Source organism: Malurus melanocephalus, unplaced genomic scaffold, assembly GCF_030028575.1.
Source record: "Malurus melanocephalus ecotype Western Australia unplaced genomic scaffold, MMel_1.1 scaffold_325, whole genome shotgun sequence".
Lineage (NCBI taxonomy): Eukaryota > Metazoa > Chordata > Aves > Passeriformes > Maluridae > Malurus > Malurus melanocephalus.
The window spans coordinates 633,515-657,025 of NW_026623557.1; the positions used below are offsets into that span (position 1 = coordinate 633,515).

Here is a 23,511-nt window from a genome sequence, read left to right on the forward strand (position 1 = left end):
ATGTCACCGCGGTGAGGGGCAGTGGCTCCCTAAGGACAGGGGATGGGGGTCCCTGTGAGCACGGGGGGTTCACATCGTGGTGGGGAGGTTTCTGACGGCGAATTTAGTTGGCAAAACCTGTTCTCCCCAAGCTGCCCTCAGCCGGGCCTGCATCCACACTCCTCCCTTGGTTCTAAACAYCTTATGAAGCTTCTTCAGCCCTTCCTCCTGGCACAGCATCCCCAGACAGTAATAAAACCAAAACCTTGTCTGTGGCCATGTAACTTGTTAGAGCTGTCTGCTCTACAACATGTTCCTGAAATGTTTATCCCAGGCAAAGATGTGGAATGACATCGAGCTCCTGCTCAACGAGGACAGCGGGCAGCTCCCTGTGGGTTTGGGACAGGAGTGTGGCACCGCCTTGTACCAGGTGGATACACTGCTGCAGATCACATCTTCAGAAAAGGTACAACCCATCAAAGCTGTGCTTTTATCTCTCTTAATAATTTCCTGGGATTCTTTGTGATGTTTTCTGAAGCATTCTGAACGTTTTACTTCCCAGGTCTCTGTGAACCCTCAGCTCCATGCACGCAGCTCCAGGGATGGCAGCGTTGTTGTTGTGGACAGATCTGTGGCACTTCTGGACAGCACTGGGCTGTCTCTTCTGATGCACATTCAGTTTGGTGAGTTCATCCCTTTGGAATTTCCAGTGAAAACTGGAATTTTAAAATGCGTAGGTTTGTGTAGGAAAACATAGCAAGAGTCTGACTRGCCTGTAAAAGGAAGTATTGTAACAAGTTCCTAAAGAATAAAAAGTGATTTTGGCTTCTGAGCAGAATTAACTATTTCAGTACAATTTATTTAGAATCCTTCCTAACTTTTCACTGAAGTGGGAATARTGGATACCAAAACCACTCCCTGTAAATCCCATCCCATACTTCATTTAGTCAGAATAATTAATTTTGAAGAAATCTGGGACACTGTATTATCCAATTCTTGTGTGAATATTTACTCATAAAAAGCAAATCTTAATATTTGGCTTTTTGCCGTGGAACTTTTCAGATACTAACGTGGATGTAGTGGGYATGTGTCAAGAAAAACAATTTCTTGTGGTTGGTGAAAGAAGTGGCAGTTTGCATCTYATCCACATTCCATCAAAACAAACTTTGCTAACGAAGGTACAGTAACTTTTCTATTTAATTTTGCTGAGAATATTTTGTTTTCAGACTTTCTTGAAGTTTTTTCAATCTTTCCTCCAAATACCAAAGTATAAACACCCTTGTGTTTTGTGTACTTATTCCAACCAAAGAGATAAAAGGGACACTTCTATTCCTGTGAATAGAGAATAAGGAAAATATATTTAGGAATGGCATGCATAAACTTTTTCTTCATGAAAGAAAAAAGTTTAAAGTTTGAACTGATGATCAATATTTCAGTTTTTAAAAATTTAAATACAGAATAATAGTGTTTATGCTGTTTCTATTTTAGGTTTTGGTTGAACAATCTTCAAGTGAAAAGACTTACTTAAATCTCTTCATTGTAAAAGATAACGCAGATGCAGGTAAGAATTGGATAATTTTTTTTCTCCCTCCTTGTCTGAATTTTTGTGATTTTGTTCCCCTTTAATCTCTCAGAGAAACAGATTACAAAATAAATCATACAGGAAAGCATAAAGAAAAGAAGTCTTCTCTTTACCTGCTCTTGAATACTTAAGTTTGAAATATTTGTGTTGGGTTTTTTTAGGTGTTTATCACATGTTCATTCTCACAAGAAATGGATGCTTCTGCATTATGTGTGTCCCACTTGCTAAAACACAGGAAGGTAAGATAAGCTACAGTACAGACCCCTTGGGATTTCATTGGAACAAGRAGACTTGTGTTAAAAAATTTCCCTATATGATGTTTAGTGCCTTTTTTAAGTTTTGAAAAAGTTTATTTAACACTGATTTTTTTTCCCCTGATATTTAGCAATTGAGAAGATGGATATGACTGCAGCAAAGCAAGTAAGAAACACCTGCAAACTGGTAATGTGTTAAAAATGCAGAGTTTGTAACCAAACTTTGCTCTGTACATTCCATTGACTCTTCACCACCACCTCTTAGCTGTGACTGTTATTTGTTCTGCATGTTTAGAAATAAGCAGAGATTTTTATCCACTGTTTGTCTAACATCTCTTTTTCTTCCCTACTTGGTGACATTCCCTTCCTCTCCCACCCCACAAGTTACAAGGACAGATAAAAACAACTTTCATTGCSACGGGAGATCATCACAGCCTGGGCTGTCAGGATTTTGTGATCAGCAGCTCAGTGAACAAAATCCATTTGATAATTGGGGTAAGCACTGTGAATGTGATCAGATCAATTTTTATGTKATCAGTGATAGCATTTTTTGATCTGCCAGAGGATTTATCTCCAGCTGTTAGAAAAAGGATCTGATCAGCATTAAAAATTTTTTGCCTTTCATTTCCTTCACTTCAAATTTAAAGGTTATCACTTGTGCAGCCTGTCAGTAGTTTTTCTCATGAGGAAATAACTTTTGGCATTTYCAAAACTACTTTGTTATGATGGATGAGGGGAAAATATTTTCACCCTGGTTGTTTGAGCTTAGTAAATCTCTTGGTCTGTACAGGCTGGATTGTTTATATGTGCTATCCTTGAGCTCACAGGCAAAATTAAAGTTGGCAAGAATCTTCCTTCAACAAAGGCCTGTTAAAATAACAAGGTCTAACTCAACAAAGCTTTCAAGCTTGATTTAAGTACAGGAAATAATAAAAAAATTAAAGTGTAGACATGCTTTGAAATGTTACTTTGGATAGAAACAAGTTCCCTGAGTTMATTTTTTGAAGCCTGTTGAATTCAGTGTGATTTTCCTCAGTAGGCCCAGGGTAATTTCATTCAGCTTTTATGTTCTAGGAGAATGGAAAGGGGATATTTTGAAAYGCTCTTTTTCAAAGAGCCAAAAACTGCTGACAGTAACAATCACTGAAACAAAGGCCAGTCTTGAAAGGAGAAAAGTTAAATTAAAAATAAAGAAATCAATGTATTTTTCTGAGCATCAATAGAGGAATAAAGTTTCATTTCTTTTTGCAGCTTTCAAAGTTAAAGATCAATTGTAGAAGCAGACATGTCAATGGTCAAATATCTCCTGTCTAACCCCATATTAATTTGCCTTTCCTCATAGGGGAAAGGTGATTATGTGCTCTCCAAATGGGAGGTGGATCCCACCAATGCCCTGGTGTCTGCTCGAAGTTTTGCTGATTCAAGTCTGATCCAAGGTAAAGAAGGTTTTATMTTTTTGTAGACAAGTGTAGATTTCATATTTAATTGCAGAATGTATCAAATTTCAGTTATTTGTTTTTAATAAATGCACGTGTACTGAACAGAATCTCAAGAAAAAAAAATAATTTATATAAATACTAATATTTTTTAGGTGCTGCAAAACTTCAAGTCCTTGATAATCAGCTGTTTGTTTTGGATACGGAGGTATGTGTGATGATTTGTGTTTAATCTTCACTTTACAATGTTCTTGAACCAGCTTATAAACATACTTTGTAAGGTTTAGAGTAATGTTTCTGCAAAATAAAGATGCTTGTATTTATAAAGCATCTTGGTCTTCCTGTGTTGGGTTTTTTTAAACTATTTCTATTCATTATTTGAGCTGTGAAATGTTTGGTGAAATGTTTGTGAAATAATTGGTAATAAAATATTTCTGCAATAAAAAAATGTCTTCTAATAAGAAAATATGAAATAATATCTGATTTTTTTGTTTAAATCTAGAATATCTTAAGCACATGGGATATTTATTCTCTTACTCTAATTTGGGATTGGCCTTTAATACATATTGAAGAGTTTCTTCTCACTACCGAGTCAGATTCTTCTCAAGTCATGCAGTAAGTAAAATGTTACAGCACCAGCCCTGAGAAGTRAAAAAAAAGGATATCTACTGTTCTAAAGTGTGAGAAAATGCTAAAACCAATAYAGCTATACATTAAAATCTACAAGGATTTTTAAATGTATGTGTTTTCATAGAACACAAAATTTTCTAAAACTCAGATGCAAAAATATTTCACAGCTTTAACCTAAGATTCATAGAGCAAAATTTTGCTTTCTTTTATTTCTTTCTCATTCATTAGGCAAGGACTTGCCAATGTTAAACTGATTGTCATGACAATGCCAGATAACAAACAGGTATCATCTCCTTATGTGTGTTCTGTTCTTTAATTATTATGCAATTGCTCATATGAAAAAAGGGGGAGAGGGAAGGAGCTGGCAAAATATTTGGGGCACACAGAATTCTGAGGAACCTAAAGTCCAAACTGAAATGTGACCATTTACATTTTAGGGTATAGCAAGTGAGGGCTCTTGGGATTCTTGTGGTGACCAGGACAAGTGTCACACTGGTTGGGGTTTTTATGGATGGTTTGGGGTTTGTTTGGTATTTTAAGRCAGGCAGACAAGGAAGAGCAGCAAAATTTATTGTCTTACACCCCTTCACAGATTTCTTTAGAGCAGATGCCTTCAGCAACTTCCCCCAGGTACACTCAGTGCAGCTTACTGAAATAAAATACCAGGATGAATATTATACAATTTTTAACATTAAATTAAACCTGTCAAATGATACATAAGAGGCCTAGAGAAAGAAGGGTCTCAACATTTAAAGATTCAATAACCTTTCTCAAACTGGAGGTCTGCATTCCATAAAATATCCTACAGCTCCTCTAATGCCATAAAAATTCAGAAATTATTCTGCAAATATCACTCTCTCACCAGTATAAGAGAAAAAAGTTATTCTGACTTCTTTGTTTGTTTTTTCCCTTTTCTTTTCTTTTTTTTTGTAGATGAGAAGTCTAATGGTTTTTGCATTGCCCACTATGCAACAGCTCTATTCCCTGGAAGTGTCTCTTGTTTCTTCCCTTGTTCAAAGTGGGATTTGCACAGTAGGTTTAGATTGTTTTCTTTYTGTTCTTTGAAGAAATATAGTTATCTTAATATGTATAAATCTTAAAGAGGGTACTGTGTTATTCTTGTTAGGTTAGAACCGATTTCTGCTTGAAACTATGCAGGATCTATACAAAGATTAAGTGATGTCCCCAAAGGACAGAGAAAAATATCCTAATTGAAACCAAACTGAACAGTTTAAATTTAGTCTGAGRTCTCTTGCGCTATTTAACAGCACTGCCAGTTGTTCCTGCTGCTGTTACAGCTGAAAACTGAGTGAAGCTTTAAGTACTCTTAGCACAGAAAARTGCTCTGAATTTATTTGGAATTTGTTTCATTTCACTAATGGTTTCTGTTATTGCACACTGCAGGATACAATATACTTCTTGGAAGGAATTCATGACAAGCATCAGATGTAAGATAATATTTTGTTTGTAACTAGATAATTTTTGGATAAAAATGGCAGTTTTCTTGCACACAGAGTTGATAAACTCACATAGTTCCCTCTCACCCTCAGGCCTGCTGAAGACCCCATTTCTATAGTTGTGATGAGAAGTTTAACTGAAGCCTTACCAGAAAATAGGTACTGGTTTCTGTGAAATACCATTGTATTCTATTTTTTCATTATCTGGTTTGGACTTATATTGAAGTAGTTTATTTTATTTCATCCCCAGACTAAGTCGTTTACTGCACAAACACAAATTCACTGAAGCAGAGAGTTTTGCTCTTCAGTTTGGACTGGATGTTGAGGTAACTTGCTCATTCCTGATAAACACATTTGAGATTAATCAGGATAACTGATATTATGAGTAAGGTTCTTACCCTGTAGTCCAATAGAAAATATTAAAAATATTACAAATATTACCAAGATAGTGGRATGTTACCTTATAAAACAACTCACTATACTTTTATTTTTTTTTAAACAGCTTGTATACAAAGTAAAAGCAAACACTATTTTAGAGAAACTGGCTTCAGCTTCTGTTGGGAGTTATGGCCAGGAATCCTTGCTGGATCTTGTCAATGAAGCCAAAGCAAATTTGCAAAAAATTCAGGTTTGTTTTTATTTCAACTCTATTYCTCTACTAAAGCAATTCAAATTATAAAGGATCTTGGAATTCATTTCARTTGTTTCCTTATGCAAACAGGACAACCAGTTTGTTGTGAATTACTGYCTAAATGCTCCATGGCCGCTGTATGAAACCGCTTGGGAAATGCTGAATTATGCTAAAGTCAGAGTAAGTGGTTTCATTGTTTCAATTTCTTCTACTCTACAATTTCTATTCCATTCTTCTGTACAACTTGAGACAGGAGAAAAMCAGTTACAGTCATCCAGAAAGGCAAAAGTTAAGGTGTTATAAATCCAATAACACGTAACCAAACATCAAGAAGCAGCAAGTCTTGTTCCAGCCTCRTTTTTGATAYTGCTCAAGGGCAATAAAGAGCTTAYAGTTTCATTTTTRCATCAGAAGGCAGGGTTTAGTTTTGAGAAGCAGCTTTTTAAAGTACCTTTAAAATATTAATTTTCAAACTAAAGCTCAAAGTAGGTCACCTTTTTTGTTTTCATTATTTTAGTCTTTCCTGCCTTATCAAACAACCAGAGAGATACCCATTATCTGTCTGATCCTCCACCCATGCAGAAATCCAGCCAGGTTAGACTGGATCAGGTTAGATCCAATCTAACACTGTAAAATCCCAGTTTACAGAAGCACTGACTCTTTGCTCAGGTCTTTATTGCACTCATAGTCTTGTCTGACATGTTCTGAGTTGTCAGCCAAACCCTTTCATGTTCTTTTTTCAGATCTTGAAGAAAGATTCTAGAAGCATTGTTCCACCATCTGATGGGGCTCCAGTATCCATAGCTGAGGTGAGGACAAATTTCTTGCATCTACAGTATCATATAAGCAATTGTAATGTAGTGTTTTACAAACTGCATTACTGCTGAACTGTTTAAAACAAAATTATATTCTRTAATATGAAGGAGAACCACAGTAATGACAGATTCAGAAATAATCCATTCCTTCAGTCATGGAGTGAATTACAGATGYTCCATAAATTGAAGGCAGAACTTTTCGAAAAATACTTTTAGGTATTTAGTTTTGTTTCTAGTTTAGTCCTGTTCAAGGAGAATCAGTGTTCTAATAATGTAATGTAACAATATGTTCAGCCAGATATTAACCCTAAATCTCATCTGCATTCAGGTATTGAGAGCTCAGGCAAGGCTCACAACATTCTATGAAGCTTTTGGACTAGAGAAATTCAGGTTTGTTTGTGTTTAAGAATTAATGTAAATTTAATTGTGATTGTTAAGCCTGTACCACTGAAAGTATCTTAGTTTTTTATTATGAATTTATTAAACTKCAAGCTCTTCCTTCTTTGCCTAAAGTTTCCAATCCCATACGATGGAGAAGGGAGAATGCAGAGAGGTTGACTCTCCTATTTATTGAAAATATAAATTATCTGTTGCACATGCACTTATATAAAATCACATATTTAACAAAAAGTATCACAATGTAACACTGCTGTTTTTCCTTACAAGGTACAGCACTGGGTAGAAAAGGTTTAAAGTTATCCCCYGAATTCCTTTGATAATGACATTTAACAGAGCTTCTCCCTCTCACTTTCAGTGGTATTGCTTGGATAGAATTCCTGAATAACGAGGACATGTTCAAGATCATTGTTTTTCAGCTGGAAGAAGGAAATTTGCCTTGTGCCCAGTACCTCTGGCTTAGGCATCAGGTGAGGTGGCACAGACATCTCTGGTTTTTATGGAGGGGCTTAAATCTCTTCAATTTTCCAGCCTTATTTCAAAGGGGCTKTTACAAAACAGCTCCTCAGCCAAGCAAAGGTCGATGGCAGGATCTCATTTATTGTAACAGTCATTGCCTGCTCACCTGGATCCTTAGGAGGCTGAACTTCTTATTGATTTAGGAATAAACTGGTATTTCTGATGTCAGAATTCATATTTCTGAGTCATGAMAATTTGATTTATTCTGCAGTACTTGTAATCTTCCATTCACTTTCGTGCAAGCACAGCTCTTATGATTTTTAAGTGGTAGTTTGCTACCTACCTTAAAAACCTTTAAAAATAATTACTCAGGTTCCTTACTCTGAATGATGCATTCAAGATACTATTGAACAAGTCTGAAACTAATAGAAGAGTGTGATTTGTAAAGAAATCACATCAATTAGGTCTTTTTTTAAGAAGACCAAGCTCTAGTTTTACTAAACAGAGCTATTTAATTTCCWTCTATGACTACTGAGATTTTCTCTCTGAAATTTCCTGGCTCTTCCTTTTAGTGAAACAGCTTTACAGASTATCAGATAAACATCGACTCCATGGATCTGTAATTGTTCTGGTTTAATATTTTAGGCTGATTTTGAAAGCAGCTTTGATGAGAAAATGCTGAAGGATTTGCTCAATGCAATCAATTTCACTGCTTCTTTGAAAGAACTGTGTGTGTGGCTTAAAAATTTTGTGATCCCTTTCTCAAGAAGAGTTGTGCCAGATGGACAGGTGAGACTGACTTAAAAGTAAATTGTAATTCTCTCAGACTAAGGTGATTTTACAGTCAGACCTACAAACTTTTCTTTTTGCCTGTCAGGACCTTGTTCCTCTGTCTTTGAAAGGGATTCTTTTCCCTAGCATTTATATTTTCAATTATTTCTTAAAAAAGATGTTTCTAATGGCAAATTTTGCTATGATAGACAGCATAACTCTACTTCTAATTGTATTTTTTTCAGAAAATATTAGCAAAATGGCTAGAGCAAGCTGCTCGAAACCTTGAATTAACTGACAAGGTAAGTCACACTGCAGAAACTTTACATATCTTGTATTTCTAGATGTCTCATATAGTTTGCTAATAGCAATTMTTTTGGACAGGCAAACTGGCCTGAAAATGGACTCCAAGTGGCAGAGATCTTTTTTACCAGTAAAAATCAAGGTGAACTGGGAGTGACAGCTTTTGGCAATTGGACTCCTTTGGTAAGGAATGTAACAAATAACAAGAATTAACTACTATGAGACTTCAGATGCTCTGTTCTAGTATCATTGTTGGTTTTGGTGAAGATTGGCTTAATCCCATAAAAGGAAAGAACCAAGTTCCAATTTTCTCATGTTTAAAGATTTAAAAAATGTTGATGACAGCCTCTTAATTTGGATTTGTCTCCTAACATTTCACTTCTCAACACTGTTTCAGCGGTGTGGTGACTGTGAAGAGATACAGAGGTTAAAGAAGCTGGTAAATGATTTACAAGAATTGATAAATCTGTACAGAAAATACAACTGCAGGCTGGCACTCTCTGGTTTTGAAAAGGTAACTCTGCAAAYACTTGAAAAAATGGTTTGTTCTGAAAAGGAGAAGAATCTTAGAGCATGTGACTTAAAGTCAGACAAAAGAGGAATCCTGATGAACGGTTGGTTAAATGTACATTAATAAGCTAAGACTATTTGATAAATTGTGTTAAAATTTTTCTTTCAGCTCTGGTTATAAATATAACAATAGAACTGTGATATTATCTTGTTAATAACCTCCATGGTTTACAGGTTATTTCAGATAATCTATTGCAGAACAAGCATTAGCAAMAGAAAATTGGAAGTACAACTGAACAAGAAGAGCTTCATAAATGAAGGGGTTTATTTGAGCTAAAGAGGGRTTTTGCTCTTGAACTCATTCAGTTCTTTTCAGTGGCCTCTGGATGGTGGAGGATGTATTAKAAATGTAAATGGCCTTGCACTAACATTTGTGATGTTCTAACATGGCCTTTCTCCACTTGCTGCCCAGGAAAATGCAACCACGATTGTGTTTCGCATGCTTGATAAAATTTTGGCACCAGAGCTTGTCCCATCAATTTTGGAGAAGTTTATAAAACCCTACCTGTGTGAACATAAGCTACAAAAAGATGAGCTTCTCCTACAGTATGTAAAGGTATTCATACTTTTTTTTTCCTTTGGAAGAAAGCTATTGAAATATCAGTAARCAGAAAACTAGTCTGATTAACATTTGAATTTACAACTGAATTTTAGGCCTAGCTTTTTGATTAGCTTATTCCTGTCAATGAACTTCATGATAGTTACTATTTCAGTTATGAAGCAATCTCATAAGCTACTCCTACTTTCCTGATTTCTAACATTCTAACCATCTTTATCAAACTACAGGATTTGCTAGAACGCTGTCGGACACGATCTAGCTCAGTGTTTGAAACTGCCTGGGAAGCCAAGGCAATAGCTGTCATTGGCTGCATCTCTGACACAGATGTAAGTACATTTTACAAAAGGCATCAAATGACTCCAAACACAGATGTGTTGGGTCTGACTGAGGTAAAGCTCACAGCCCTCCCAGTGCTGTGTTTTGCATTGGTAACCAGAAGGGTGCTGATATCAGACCAACATTTTGGCTACTGCTGAATGTCCTTCTGACATTCCTTCCCCCATCAAGGAGATGGGAATWGGAGAAATCCTGGGGGGGACACAACCAGACCAACTGACCCAAAYCAACCACAGGGATATTCCAYACYRTATGAYATCAGCTCAGATATAAAAGCTAAGGGAGAGAGGAGGAAGGGGGGTATTTATGACTCTTCAATATTTGCCTCCCAGAGGAACCATTGCCCTTTCCAGGAGTTTCCTGCCATTGCTTGCTGATGGGAAGTAGAGACGTTTTCTTTAGCTTATGCACACACAGACACTCATTTCTTCCCTTTCCCTGCAATAAAACTACTTTATCTCACTCTCTGGTTGCTCTCCATGTTATTCTCTCTCCTGTCCCATTGGGAAGGGGAGTGATAGAGCAGCTTAGTGGGTACCTGCACTCAGCCAAGGTCAACCTGCTACAACATCAGTCCAGGCCAAAACATAATTTTTGAGTGGTATGAGGAGAAAATAGTATGTTCTCTTCTTATTCTTCTTTAGTCRTCTCCTGTGTGTTCTTCAAGGATAGAATTGGAATTTTGAAGTCCTTGTTTTGTTCCTGTTGCAGCTGAAATTTGATGCAGTTCTGCAGATCATGCAGGGAGCTGTGGTGCCGTGGAGTGCAGCAGTTGAGCAGCTGGTCAAACAGCACCTGGAAATGAGCCATGTCAAGTAAGAAACATCCACAGTCCACCCCTGCCTGGGGAAATGCTGTGTGTCTGATCCAGGGTGATGATGAAATCACATAGCTGGAGGTAGCTAGGTAATGAATGATGGTTGAATTTATCCCCAGAGTGAAGTTACTGCAGGAGAGTTACCGACTGATGGAGATGAAGAAGCTTTTGAGAGCCTTTGGGATAAGAGATASCAATCTTTTAAAAGACAAGCAGATGATAATGGTAAGTGATCAGGACTTCAGATTTCTCCAAAGATCACAGTGAACAGTACTTGGTGATTTTTTTGGGTTTTTCAACATCTTCCCTTCATTATCAGAAAATATGAGCATTTCTGGAGAGGTTCCTTGATATCCTGAGGAGCCAGAGRAATTTTCAGAGTTCCCAGGCTAATTCTTTCCTCAAGCCCTGTTTTCTCCCAGTTATTCTTCAGGCAGCATTTCTCTATATAAAAGTTTCAAGCTTCCAGGTAACTTGCTTGGAACAAGCTGAGCAATTCCATTGGTGAARCAGTGTGTATAAATTAATTCTTCTATTATCCTGTACATCAACAAACTGAAGTCAKTTTCTGTTTTCTTCTTACAGAGGCTTGTGAGATGCATTCTTAARCAAGATACTCCTACTTGCTTGGAGGATGCCTTGAAAATTGTGGAAGCATACATGCTGCCCACTGGAGAAGTCTATTTCCTGAGGATGATGAACCTGATTGACAAAGAAAGAGTAAGAAAATCAACTTCATGTCAGTTGATCTTGGAATTTAGACACTGAGGCCTACTGACAAAACAGGGGCAAGYTGTACTGCTTCCTGAAATCCTAGAAGCAGCTTACATATTTTAATTAAMAATATTAATTCTACACCTAACTGCCTATGCTTAACATTGAGCCCTCTGTCAGAGTTTTATCCTTCATTTGTGGCAGAATAAGATAAAAGTTATACAATACAAGACAAGCTTTGAATTGAAGTCTCTACATATTTTCATGTGTTGTTTTTGCTTTCCCTCTTTGCCATTATGCAACCATTGCACCAGAGCAAGAATGTACACGTAACTCAGCTCTTCCAGAAGTAAATGCCCTTTCCTTTTTATTATTTCTGTTTTAATTCTATTTGTTTCTTTTTCTCCCTTCAGGGAGAGGAATCTCTGGCTTTGTTAAAATCTCTGCCTCTTGCTAAAGCTGAGGAAGCAGCAGAGAGATTGACTCTGGCAGGAAGGCAGATGTTACAGCATGAAGAAGATGATCCTAAAGAGGTACTGAGCCTTTTCACAGCATAAAGTGTGCACACAACAAATTCTGAAAAGAGAGAACTGGGATATTTCCTCTGAGAGCTAACAGGCTGTGGAGTAAACACGTATTACATCTATGAAATATTTACTGTTTCTATAAAGGATTAATATTTAAAATAACATTCTGCTCCTTTGCTTTTTATCTGGTTGTACCAACTCAGTAATTGTTGCTTTAGAAGTCTGTGGAACATTGCATTGCACTTTAAGAGCTGAAACCCAAGTCTGTTCCTGGCAACATTTTAACAAAAAAAAATACAAACCTCTTCCTTTCCTGCAGCAGAAACCAGAAATGTTTATGACTAAGACACTCGTGGAAGTCCTTAAATTCCTGTTCAGCATTCAAAAAGGTAAGGTGCAACTTCAACATCTTAGATCTTGCTTCTRTAACTGGAATCAGAAAGTAATTGTTTTCCTCATCCAACAGACAATCCTGTGAAGAAATGTGAATGTGAAGAAAACCTTAAGATGTTTGAAACACTTGCTCCCCTGCAGGTGAGTATTTTTGTTTTAAATCCCTTTTGATTTACTGTAGTTATTCCAATTGTTCTTATCACATGGATCATAATAAAAATTAATTCAACATAYGTACAAAGATTGTTTTTATCATTGACTTCAAATTGATTCTAAGGCTAATCTAGCAATTTAAATAGTAGCTGGGGAAGTTCCTAATTAGAACTCAGGTGTCTATTTAAACCAAAAATTAGATATTCTCACTAAAGTTTTAATTGCTAATATTTCAAAGATTTCATAGAATGCTGTAAAAATTTATTAAAAGCTCAGGACAGTAGGCTAAAAAGAAAAGATAATTTAAAGGAAGCTACATGGATRCAAGTCTATAACTTTTTTGTTGTTGCAGGAATATTTTGGTATCTTTCTGTCAGATAAAAAATACAGGAACCCTTCAGTGTTGTCTGAGCTTCTTGAAGATCACATAAGYGCTTACGAAAGTGTCAGATCTGCATCCAAGTCTAGAAATGTGCAAGCAACGAATTGTAATTCAGAAGGTGGCAAATCCAAGARCCCTCCCACTGAATCAAGATTGTACAGACTGGCTTTGCTCCTGCAAGTCTCAGAGCATGAACTGGCAGAAAAACTGGCCTTGAGAGCACTGGATGATGGAAAAGTGGAGGTTGCTGTAAATATATGCAGGTAAAACTGCAGAGCCTTTCAAGATCATCMCTTTTAGCAGGCTTTTCTGAACTATTTCTGCCAATTTGCAGAATTAAGTAGATGTAGAGACAAGTAAAGGCCTTTTTGTTTTAGTTAGAACAGAATGTGTGGCCTCAAGTAAAAACCCTAAGAACTATAGGGTTTTAAACATTTCTTTCTTTCTTAATAGGGAGTTCTATGAAAACAGCTGGAATGAAAATACAGGGAAGCTGCTGTTTTCAGTGTGTCAAAGGCTTTGTCATATGTTGGGAGGGGATGTTCCAATGATCCCTCCAACTGGGATGGATCTTCCAGCAGTGATCCATGAGCTGGCTGGCCAAGCAGCCACGCTGTGTAGTCCAGGTAATGACTGTCTCCATTTCCCTGTGTTCATGTTGGAGTTCAGCTTTCCAGTGTTCAATAAACCTGAAAACAAAGGGAATTTCTAGCTCTGCATCTGTGAAAATCAGTGCTGCAGAATTGTTTCCTTTTCATAGGACTTACCAACCTTCCATTCATGCTAATGATCTTGATATTTTCACAGATTTAGTGCTGGATTGTCTGGAGCTGTGTAAATATACTTCACTTGCCAAGGAAATTCATGGGCAGTGCCAAATGGACAGCTATGAATTTACAGCAGAGGTATTTTCTGTGCTGTTTATGTTATGTATTATTTCCYCTCTCATTTCTTTAGTGCCAATTAATCAAAAAGCCAACAACAAGAAAAAAATCCACAGAGCTCTACAAATACAAATTTCCTAGAATTTGTGTGTACTTCAGCTTTAAAGAATAAACTGATTTGAGTCCTAAAAGCAGTGCAGCTGTAGGACAAGCACRAGTAGCATTCTCCACTTACATTTCAGTATAATAAATCCTACTGAAAACAGTGATTTTATCAAACAGCTTTCTGCCAGGGCTGGCAGAGAGCTGACTTGAAAGTATGGCAGTGAGGGTTTGATTTTTAAATGAATGTATTATATGAAAGCTTTCCCAAGAGTTCTGTAAAACTTTARGATGATCAAGTTCTTGAATAGCATCTTTGTTTTCTGTTTAGGTCAAGCAGTGCTTTAGGCTACTTGAAATAAATGGGCTTTTACAGCTGGAGTGGAGTAGAGCAAAGTGGCTGGGCTTGTTTATGCACAGAATGTTATTTTGCTAGAAAATGGTCCATTTGGAWAATGTTTGTTTATAATGTTTGGCCGAGAATGTTTATGAAAGCCTCCATTAAATTAAATAAGGGTACATTTTGGGGGTACAACTSAACAACTGCAACACGAAAGACAAATGTGGCCACCCTAGGTAGGAAATGTATTTCTTGCTACTGGCCATTTAACAAAAATACTATTTTCAAACAGAACATCATGTTCTATTCCTGTATTTCAAAACAAATCTTTTGGTTTGTTAATGGACTAACTAACCCTGCCTTTTATTRTGTGTACTTTTGACAATGTTCTTACTTAGACAACACCTTCTGGAGGAGATAAAGATCCTTATGAAGAGTGGACTTACGATAATTTCTTTAAAGAAGATGGGATAGTCCTTGATCCTCAGGCATCTCTTCCAGTTGCATATGAACTTACTTCTGCTGTTCTGCCTGTTTGTGGTAAGCCTGCTTTCCTGAACATTGAGACAACAAAAAATCTGTGTTTCTCACTGATTCTTATCTAAAAATGTAAATAATTCAGCTTGTGTATGGAAATTATCACTGCAGAAATCTCAGTTAGACAAACTCATGGTAGAAATACCTGTCAGAGGGTATAAAAGGGAAAGRTGATTTTGGGTTTGGTTCTTGTTTTCCCAGATGAAGAATTTAATGTTGACTGTCTCATCCAAGAGATTTATATACAAAGTAATTACTGAAAACTGTTGRATTCCTTTGTGAGTCTGAAAGATATTCCCTCCTAGAAAATAAACTCTGAGCAGGCACAGTTAAAAATAGCAGCAAATGGCTCTYGGAGTTCACGTGTCTCTATTTTATGTCCTGTTCCCTGTGGTATTTTTAGGGTTCTCTCAGACTTCTGGTGTTGCTGAGTCCCTGGCAYGCTGCTGATGTGCATTTTCTGTCTTTCAGAGGATAAGCTGTATCCCTTGGAGTGCAGAAACCTGACACACCGAACCTTTATGGAAGGTATCACACACATGGTTGGGTGGGAAAGGACCTTTAAAATCACCCAAATTCCAACCCCTGCCACAGGCAGGRACACAAGGGCACATCCACCACAAGGAAAATGTAAACAAAYCCCTGGAAAACAGAGTTAAATTCACCTGCACAAGYATAGGGGTTTTCATAGGGCCTAAAYRTTSCACTTAAAACCATRTTTTAGGGTGTGGTTTGGTTCAGCATGGAATTTACCAGTTTGGGTGGCAATTGCTACCATTCCACAGTGTGGTTTTTGAACACATCAAAGCCTCTACTTTAGGGTTCTACCAGGATTCTACTTCAGAAGTTCTACCATTGTGACTGAAGATTCATCAAAGCCTGTCCAAGAAAACAACTTCTGGTCAAAAACTCATGGGTGTTGAACTAAAATGGAAATCTGTATTACATTAAAAGCCCTGAGAATTTAAGGTTTCAAAGGGAACTAAGGCAGATCCTGTGTCATAAATTTAATGATGAAAAAGAGAAATTGCTCTGGTACGAATTCTAAGAGCACTATGCTTCATAATTATTTTTTGGGTTTGTTTTTRAATTATTTTCCAGGACATAACTTCCTGCTGCCAGTGGGATCCCACGTCTCTGCAGCAGTGCAGAACCTGCTGGAGAGCAGCCAGTTCCAGCTGGCCCTGCAGCTCACAGTCTGTGCCTTTGGATCCTGCCTCCACCACGGCATTTCAAACGCCATGGATTGGGCCCTGAGTGAAAAGGTGACCTCTTGAAATTTTACAGCAGATCTCTAAGGATWTGGGAGGCATGGGAAAGCTTTCTGTCTTTTATAAGCACCACTTGACCAGATGTTGAATCAATTTGTGAAAGCAGCTGATGTTTCTTCCCTATTTTTCATGGTGCTCTCTCTTTGCAGAGTGTGTTCAAACTGAACTTTTTATTCCTGCCCTTCCTGCAGATTCTACAATTGGTGTTAATTATTATTGATTCTTTCATATTGTTTTACCATTGTTCAGTATGGGAAAAGTTGCAAGTAGAATATTCAAGAAACATTCCTCAATTCAAAAGCACTCAGAAACAGAAAACCTTTTTCTATMTAGAAGAAATCTTTATAAGGCCTTAAACCAATCAGAAAATACAATTACCATATTACCTCCTGCTATGCTGTAAATGACAAGAAGGTGAAGGTTTAGAATTTATTTTTAATTATGTGCTGATTTTTTTTTATAACAGCTACATGATAGTGATCTACTACTGACTGAAACCAAAGCCTTCCTCACAGCTATGAAAGTGAAGAGCAGTTCAGTAATCAGGACCTCTGTCCTGAACTTGCTACACAAGGTAAGAATCCTCTGGAAAGGCTGAGTGACACTTTCTGTACCTGGCAACCACATGGCATCATTTTAGTTGGAAAACACCCTCAAGATCCACTTCCACATCTTTAAAACACCTTCAGTGWTGGTGACTCAACCACCTCCCTGAGCAGCCTTTTCCAAAATTTTTTTGAGCCCCTTGTGGCTCTTTTGTTCCTACTCCAGTTTCTCTGCTTGGAAGGTTCTGTACAGTGGGACCTTCACCTTTAGGCTCCCAAATTATAGTTTTAACCTTTATGATCTGYAGGTATTCTCCACCCATTTTAAATCCTGGATTTATTTTAGATTGGTTATTTTTCTAGGTGGGGTGAGTTTTTAAAAAGCTGTCTGCAAAACCYGCAATTTGCCACCTTCTAAAGCAGTCTAGACTAAGGGAAGTTACTTTTAGACTGGCTTCAGGATATTCAGATTTTAAACTTTAAATCCTGAAATACATTTTTGTTCTTTTTTTCCCTCCTAACTCAAAGGCCCAATAAATATCTAAATATTTTTCCTATGTTACACTTGATACAAAGAGACCTATTGAATAAATTCAATAAATTCCTGAAGTTTCTAACTCTTTTCCCCAAACCACAGGTGTTCAACTCTCGTGTCATYGATCAGAACCTGGCCCTGGGATATTGCACCATTTTACCCAAGGAGGAGATGTTCAATAARCTGTGGGATATCATCAACAATTCATGGCAAAATTACAGAAAAGCTTTGGTAAATTCCTAAGGCCCTGTGTTTCTTCTGCAAATAGAGGATGTTAAAGAGATTTAGATCTCAGGATTTCTAATTTTCAGATTATTTATTAGATTTATATTCCCTTCTCCTTCCTTCTAGGCAGTAGCTCTGGTGGGAGCAGAGCTTGCTGACCGATATGGTGAAACAAAAGAAAAGAGAAAATTCCAGGAACTGGCTATTGATGCAGAATGGGGTATCCAGCTTGGTAAATTTGGTGTAAGTTTTAATTTATTCACTTATTTCAGGGTTTTATTAATTAATCAATAATACCAGTATAATCTGAGATGTGTGTGGGTTTGTAGACAGATTTCCCATTCAAATCTAAGCAAAGCTGGGGTTTTGGTTGTGATTTTTCATTCTGCTTGTCTGCATAAAGAAGCATCAGAAATGGAAATGCAATAATTGAGGGGATACGAAATAAAATTGAAGTTGTTAKGTATTAATTGGCACAGGGGATGGTCAACAAATACATTGCTTTTTCTGCTCTGAAAGTCTGGATGAAAACTAAAGGAAGTAAAATCTTCATTGTACAAGGAATTAGTCTTGGTATTGTCTAAAAGACTTTTTAGAAGATGAATATGTTTTTTTCTGTAGATTTCGTTCGAGACTGTGTTTAGACAACCACCAATAAGGAAGAAAGAACTCATAAGAGTGCTGGTACAAAACCCAGAAGTAGACACAGCTCTCATCTTGAATTACTGCAGGTACTGATTCTGTTAAATCTGTTATTGCAATAACAACCCTGGCCACTGAAATCTACTTTGGTTTAAATAAATCCTAATTAATATAATAAACAACTTTCTTTTAAAAATGCTATTCACAATACACACCAGCCTTGGATTAATTTATTCATCAGAAAATAACCCCCAAAGGTCACAGAGAAAATCCCATTCTTTTCTTTCCTAGCACTTTCATGCTGGACAGTGATGCTGCACTGCAGCTTTGCATTGAAACCCTTCTGCTCCAGAATACCAACACAAACGATGCTGAAGATGACTCTGCAGAAAGCACTGAGAGACAACCTCATTGCACCTTACTGGTTAGAGCACTAAAAATAATTCCACTGCTCAGCAGCACCAAAGACCTGGTCATTAGCCTCAGTGGAATATTGTACAAGGTAAAAAAAAAATTATAAAATAAAGACAAAACGTAAAAAMCAAAATCCCTGGAATCTAGTACTGCTGCATGTCACTTGATGACAGATTAATCATTCCACAGAAACTGAGAAAGTTATAGTTTTTCCAAATTTTCTTAAAACACCTAAATGTAAAGTTTCAGTTTTCTGCTTCTCTACAAAAATAATTACAGCAACAWATCTAATTTTCTTAAAAGACAGATAGGAGTGTTTCATCCCCATTTCACTTAAAAACAACCAACCAGAAAATAATTTAAAAAAAAAAGTAATTTCTAAATACGCTGGAAAAGTTTTACAGTAAAAATGGTGTGTTGGGGATGATTTTTGGTTGATTAGGGTTTGGTTTTATATTTTGGAGGCTGTGTTTCTTTAGTTTTGGGATTTTTTTTCTTTTTAGCACTGATTGTTTGGTCTTTCTGCAAAATCCTGATGACTTTTTTAGGACTTAAGGAAGGGTTTTGTTTTAGAGAGTCATGTCACTATGCTTATATTGACATAACACAGAAGAAACAGTAATTGGTATTAAAATCGGGAAAAATTAACTCATGTATATGTTTTTATAAGACAAATCATATAAGATCTTATAAAACAGATAATTATTTTGAACAGCTGGATCCCTATGACTATGAAACCCTGGAAATTGTCCTGAGGGTGATACAAAGTGCTGATGAGAAGAACACCAGCATCCAGCTGAGCCAGGTGTGTCTTGCTGATGGCATCTCTGTTCTGCTTTGCCTATTTGTTGATGTAGCTACTCAGCACTGTTGAAATTATTTTAATTATTCCATGTACACACCTTTCCCTTAGAAATAGCCTTATAAATAAAGTGATTTCTAGTATTTCTCTGCAATTTATGACATCTTATTTCTTTTCTTTTTTTTCCCCCTAGGCTTTGAGCCTCCTCAAACATCTGAAATCTTACACAAGAATTTCTCCACCAGTAGACCTCGAGCACCAATATGTTCTGGAGCAGATGATTCCCYTGTCTCCAGCTGCTCACACCAGGCTGCCCTTCCACCTGCTGTTCTTCAGAACTGCTCGCTGTTTCTGGAACATTATATGTAAGTTCAGGATTTTTTATGGCCATCTATAGATATAGAATTCCCTTTCTCTGCTCTCTGGGACCTTCCAAGTGCTGCAGTATATGTTGTATATTAACTGGAATTCTTTACTAATGCTGTTTTCATCCCAAATAATTCTGAAAGCACTTGTGCTCCCAAATTRCTGCCCAGAGGAGCTAAAATGATAAACACAATGCAAGATTTGTCCTCAAATTCTTTCCTAAGACCTCTAAAATTTATCCACATGTCCCTCTTCCCAGACCAGTGGGGATAATTGAGGTTCATATCCTTTCTCTCCCAATGGAGGTCCCCATSCACCAATAAACTGGAAGTTCCTAATTTCACACAGGAGGCTGCAAGTGGATTGTGACATTGTCACAGGCAACTCTCTTYTCCCTTTCAGCTGCAGAGCTCAGTGAGGAAACTTTCCCAACACTTCTGTTGATTTCCAAACTGATGAAGGTAAAGTCACATCTTGAAGGAATTTATTTAAATATTATTCCTCCACACCCCAAAAAAAGAAGCTTTCATCTTTTTTTTGCATGATGTTGGCCTTGCTGTAGAAACTCTGACAAACCCAATCTACTTGAACATTTTTCCAGGTTTCCCTGGATACCTTCCACATGTCTGCAGTTCGACATGTCTTTGAAAAAAAGCTGAAACCCARAATATTTGAAATGAGAAGCCGTGGCTGCACCTCCATTGTGAGCAAGGAAACCATAAAAACTGTGCAGGCAGTTCAGTCCTATTTGCTGTCTATAGTCAATCCAGAGTGGGCTGTGGCCATGGCTCACAAGATTGCCCAGGAATTCCCCATAGGTGAGTTACAAATGGGATGGGGACAAGCAGAGCAAATATTTGTTCCCTGATCTTGAATAACAGCCAGGAAAGTTTGGGGATGACAATTAATTTGTCTCCTGCATCCAGTTGTGAGGAACAGGTTACAAAAACAGCCTTTTCGTATCAGAATCACAATCAAATCCTTTTCTCCCCTCTCTTTATAGAATCACAGAAGGGCTTTAAGGCCTTTCCAGCCCAAACCAATCTCATTCCAACCTGGACACTTCCACTATCCCAGGTTGCTCCAAGCCCCATCCTGGCCCTGTTGCCTTGCTGGAAGTTTCTGCATCTTCAGACAAATTTTCCTCTACGAGCCAATCTTTCAGCCCAATTTGATTTACCTTCTCTGCTATTTGAATCCAAACAGATATATTCGTTTTGCTCTTTAGACACAAGAGTTTTCCCAATATTTTAAATAGTTTCTAAGTTTGTTTTTAATTCATCAGCACAAAATTGATATAGTGTGTATTGTCAGAAGAATTAATGAAAAATTTATTACTTTTCCTTACTTTTGTAAAATCTTTTAAAAGGTCCTGACCATGTCCAGGCTGTGAAATTCTGTCTCTATTTGGCTGAGAAGTGGCTGAAGAGTACTACACCTCAGGTAATGCAAACTGCTTGCCAGACTGTTGTGAAGTTATTATACAAAAATTACTAAATACCTCTGTTACTATTTTGATTTTTGTTGTTTTGGACAGTGGTGTGTAAATTTTACATAACCAACCCTGATAYAGGAAATAATTTGGGGGAAGTGACCCCATGGAAGAATCCTCTCTGTCCTGTCAYATTCTCCTGTTCACACCCTGCAAAAATCAGGTTTAGTGCTCTTGGAGCTTGGACAAAAAAGGAGCAAATTACTCTTCCCTTCTCCTGTTGTGTGCATTTTTCTTGCTGCAGGAGAGTGAGGTGGAATCTGTTCCAGCTTTGATCAATACCATTATTAATTTTTGCTGTGAGTTCCAAGATTCTTTACRTGTTTGCAGGGTTATATATAAAGAAAATCTGCTTTGACTTGWTTCTCAGGCTTGTTTTTAAATGGTTTCCTTTTACAGGGAAAGTGGATAAGAATCTCAGCTTTGATTATAAATTTCAAACTTGCTATGGATTTCTTAAGGCACAAAACCACAAAATAGTTCTCTGTACTCACATGATCAGATAGAATTGTGCCAAAATTAAACTGCAATTTGAGCAGCCACRAGTTTTAACATTAATTTTTTTCTTCTCTGTTTTACCTCAAAATGCCTGAATTTTACCTCTGGTACATATCTTATTTGGCTTTTTCACAACATAGCTTTGCAGTTTTTTTTTCAAAATACCTTTCCTAGCTAAAGCAACGTGGTTAATCCTCCCTATCTGCAGCAAAAATACCTGTGGGTACAGGTGTGGAGACACCTCTGAAGGGCAGATCCTGCTGTCCAATCACTGTCTTAATCTATAAAAAGATTATTTTTCTTGTGCTTTTGAGTAAAAGAGGCTTTTTTTCCTGTAAAACTGCAATGTTTTGCTAAAGGATGAGTCCCATGAGAAAGCAGAAGTCCTCCAGAGGAAGTTACACATGCAGTATAAACGAGCAGCAACAGAAAATGTGCTGGTAACACACAACTTGAACACTGGGGAGCACCCAAAGTCCATTGGGAAACCAGCAAATCTGATTGTTTTGCTGTATGAACACCACAGCATAGACCAGAGATTYCAAAATCCAGCTGGCAGAGATTACCCAGGTGAGTTTCCATAATCCAGGCTCAAAGAGAAACTCTTTCAAAATCCCCAAAGATAAATAATTCTGTTTGGAAATCCACCATCTCCATTTCTTGTTGCAGATATCCACGCAGCAGCTAAGGAGATAGCTGAGATAAACGACTTGGACATGAACAAAATCTGTGACAAACTGCTGGCTAAATGGCTGTGTCCAAGCACCCCATCCTCAGAGGTAAATCATCACTTTGAGGTTTGAAGGAAAATTATCAGTTACATAAAATATGGGGATTTTTTTTCCTCACTTGTTAAAAAAAACTAAAGTTATTCTGCACAAATTATCTTCAGTACTCATGAATCTGTGTAAGATTTTAATGCCTTTCTAAATTGCACCCATCTCTGGTGAGAAAGATTTGAAATGTTTTCCCTTCTCTCTGTATAGAGATTTAAACMTTCCTTTTGGTGCTGTCCAGCCAGCCTGAAGGTGTAAAGTATTCTAAATATATTAGCCCCATCAAACACTGATAACAGGGTTTTGAGCAGGGTTATGACCCAGCTATTTATCCAAACAATTTGGAAAACTCCTCTAAATGTTTTTTTCTTTTTACAGAAAACCCAAGAAATCTTTGGAGATGTACAAGAGGATGAAGAACTCCAAAGGTATGTGTGTTGTCTTACCTATAAAGTGGTGAATTATTTTTAACTCTCCAGTTAAAAATGGCTTTTTCAAGGAACCTCAAAGTGTGTGTGATTCAGAKCTCACCCTTCTTATTTTTACTTTCTGGTGACATCACTTTTGAATCAGCCAATATTTATTTATGCCACGAAACACCACTGACAATAACTTACAGATATAAGTGCTTATGAGTAGCTTTTTGGAGGTTTTCCCCTCCTTTTTTATATCCTTGGAATATCTTACCCCTGATCTCTTTTTGACAGTGAAATATTTACATTTCAATGACTGYTGATGTGTTGTATTTCAGTAGCTGTACTTGCATTAAAAACAACCCCATTTTTGCAGAGTTATTTACCTCCTTCAGTCTCGCCCRTTGGATTACAGCTCAAGATTGCTTTTTGCAGTTGTAACATCTGACACATCTGTGAGTTGCTAAATTCTTATTTTAACTTTTKTACCTCTTACTCAAATCAA

The 23,511-nt window shown here is 37.2% G+C and overlaps 1 protein-coding gene across 2 annotated transcripts in view; it reads left to right on the plus strand.

Annotated features, from left to right (window-relative positions):
• The window catches only part of KNTC1 (kinetochore associated 1), a 31,106-nt gene that overhangs the window by 708 nt on the left and 6,887 nt on the right, over positions 1-23,511 (plus strand). For both annotated transcript variants that reach the window (XM_057377779.1, XM_057377778.1), the window contains exons 2-53: positions 314-445; positions 542-662; positions 1,042-1,157; positions 1,468-1,540; positions 1,723-1,800; positions 1,947-1,981; positions 2,200-2,310; positions 3,158-3,251; positions 3,407-3,459; positions 3,754-3,866; positions 4,110-4,164; positions 4,815-4,913; positions 5,286-5,329; positions 5,432-5,497; positions 5,589-5,664; positions 5,841-5,966; positions 6,060-6,149; positions 6,713-6,778; positions 7,113-7,174; positions 7,539-7,650; positions 8,285-8,428; positions 8,656-8,712; positions 8,795-8,896; positions 9,111-9,227; positions 9,696-9,839; positions 10,070-10,168; positions 10,890-10,993; positions 11,115-11,220; positions 11,581-11,715; positions 12,123-12,242; positions 12,556-12,625; positions 12,703-12,770; positions 13,135-13,427; positions 13,618-13,790; positions 13,972-14,069; positions 14,889-15,030; positions 15,499-15,555; positions 16,129-16,292; positions 16,765-16,872; positions 17,481-17,609; positions 17,730-17,846; positions 18,225-18,334; positions 18,537-18,747; positions 19,375-19,464; positions 19,655-19,826; positions 20,230-20,288; positions 20,429-20,645; positions 21,197-21,270; positions 22,177-22,387; positions 22,487-22,596; positions 22,972-23,021; positions 23,383-23,461. In XM_057377779.1, coding sequence (XP_057233762.1) covers positions 320-445; positions 542-662; positions 1,042-1,157; positions 1,468-1,540; positions 1,723-1,800; positions 1,947-1,981; positions 2,200-2,310; positions 3,158-3,251; positions 3,407-3,459; positions 3,754-3,866; positions 4,110-4,164; positions 4,815-4,913; positions 5,286-5,329; positions 5,432-5,497; positions 5,589-5,664; positions 5,841-5,966; positions 6,060-6,149; positions 6,713-6,778; positions 7,113-7,174; positions 7,539-7,650; positions 8,285-8,428; positions 8,656-8,712; positions 8,795-8,896; positions 9,111-9,227; positions 9,696-9,839; positions 10,070-10,168; positions 10,890-10,993; positions 11,115-11,220; positions 11,581-11,715; positions 12,123-12,242; positions 12,556-12,625; positions 12,703-12,770; positions 13,135-13,427; positions 13,618-13,790; positions 13,972-14,069; positions 14,889-15,030; positions 15,499-15,555; positions 16,129-16,292; positions 16,765-16,872; positions 17,481-17,609; positions 17,730-17,846; positions 18,225-18,334; positions 18,537-18,747; positions 19,375-19,464; positions 19,655-19,826; positions 20,230-20,288; positions 20,429-20,645; positions 21,197-21,270; positions 22,177-22,387; positions 22,487-22,596; positions 22,972-23,021; positions 23,383-23,461 — 5,646 coding nt within the window. In that variant the 5' untranslated portion in view covers positions 314-319. The remainder of the gene's footprint in view (positions 1-313; positions 446-541; positions 663-1,041; positions 1,158-1,467; positions 1,541-1,722; positions 1,801-1,946; positions 1,982-2,199; positions 2,311-3,157; positions 3,252-3,406; positions 3,460-3,753; positions 3,867-4,109; positions 4,165-4,814; positions 4,914-5,285; positions 5,330-5,431; positions 5,498-5,588; positions 5,665-5,840; positions 5,967-6,059; positions 6,150-6,712; positions 6,779-7,112; positions 7,175-7,538; positions 7,651-8,284; positions 8,429-8,655; positions 8,713-8,794; positions 8,897-9,110; positions 9,228-9,695; positions 9,840-10,069; positions 10,169-10,889; positions 10,994-11,114; positions 11,221-11,580; positions 11,716-12,122; positions 12,243-12,555; positions 12,626-12,702; positions 12,771-13,134; positions 13,428-13,617; positions 13,791-13,971; positions 14,070-14,888; positions 15,031-15,498; positions 15,556-16,128; positions 16,293-16,764; positions 16,873-17,480; positions 17,610-17,729; positions 17,847-18,224; positions 18,335-18,536; positions 18,748-19,374; positions 19,465-19,654; positions 19,827-20,229; positions 20,289-20,428; positions 20,646-21,196; positions 21,271-22,176; positions 22,388-22,486; positions 22,597-22,971; positions 23,022-23,382; positions 23,462-23,511) is intronic.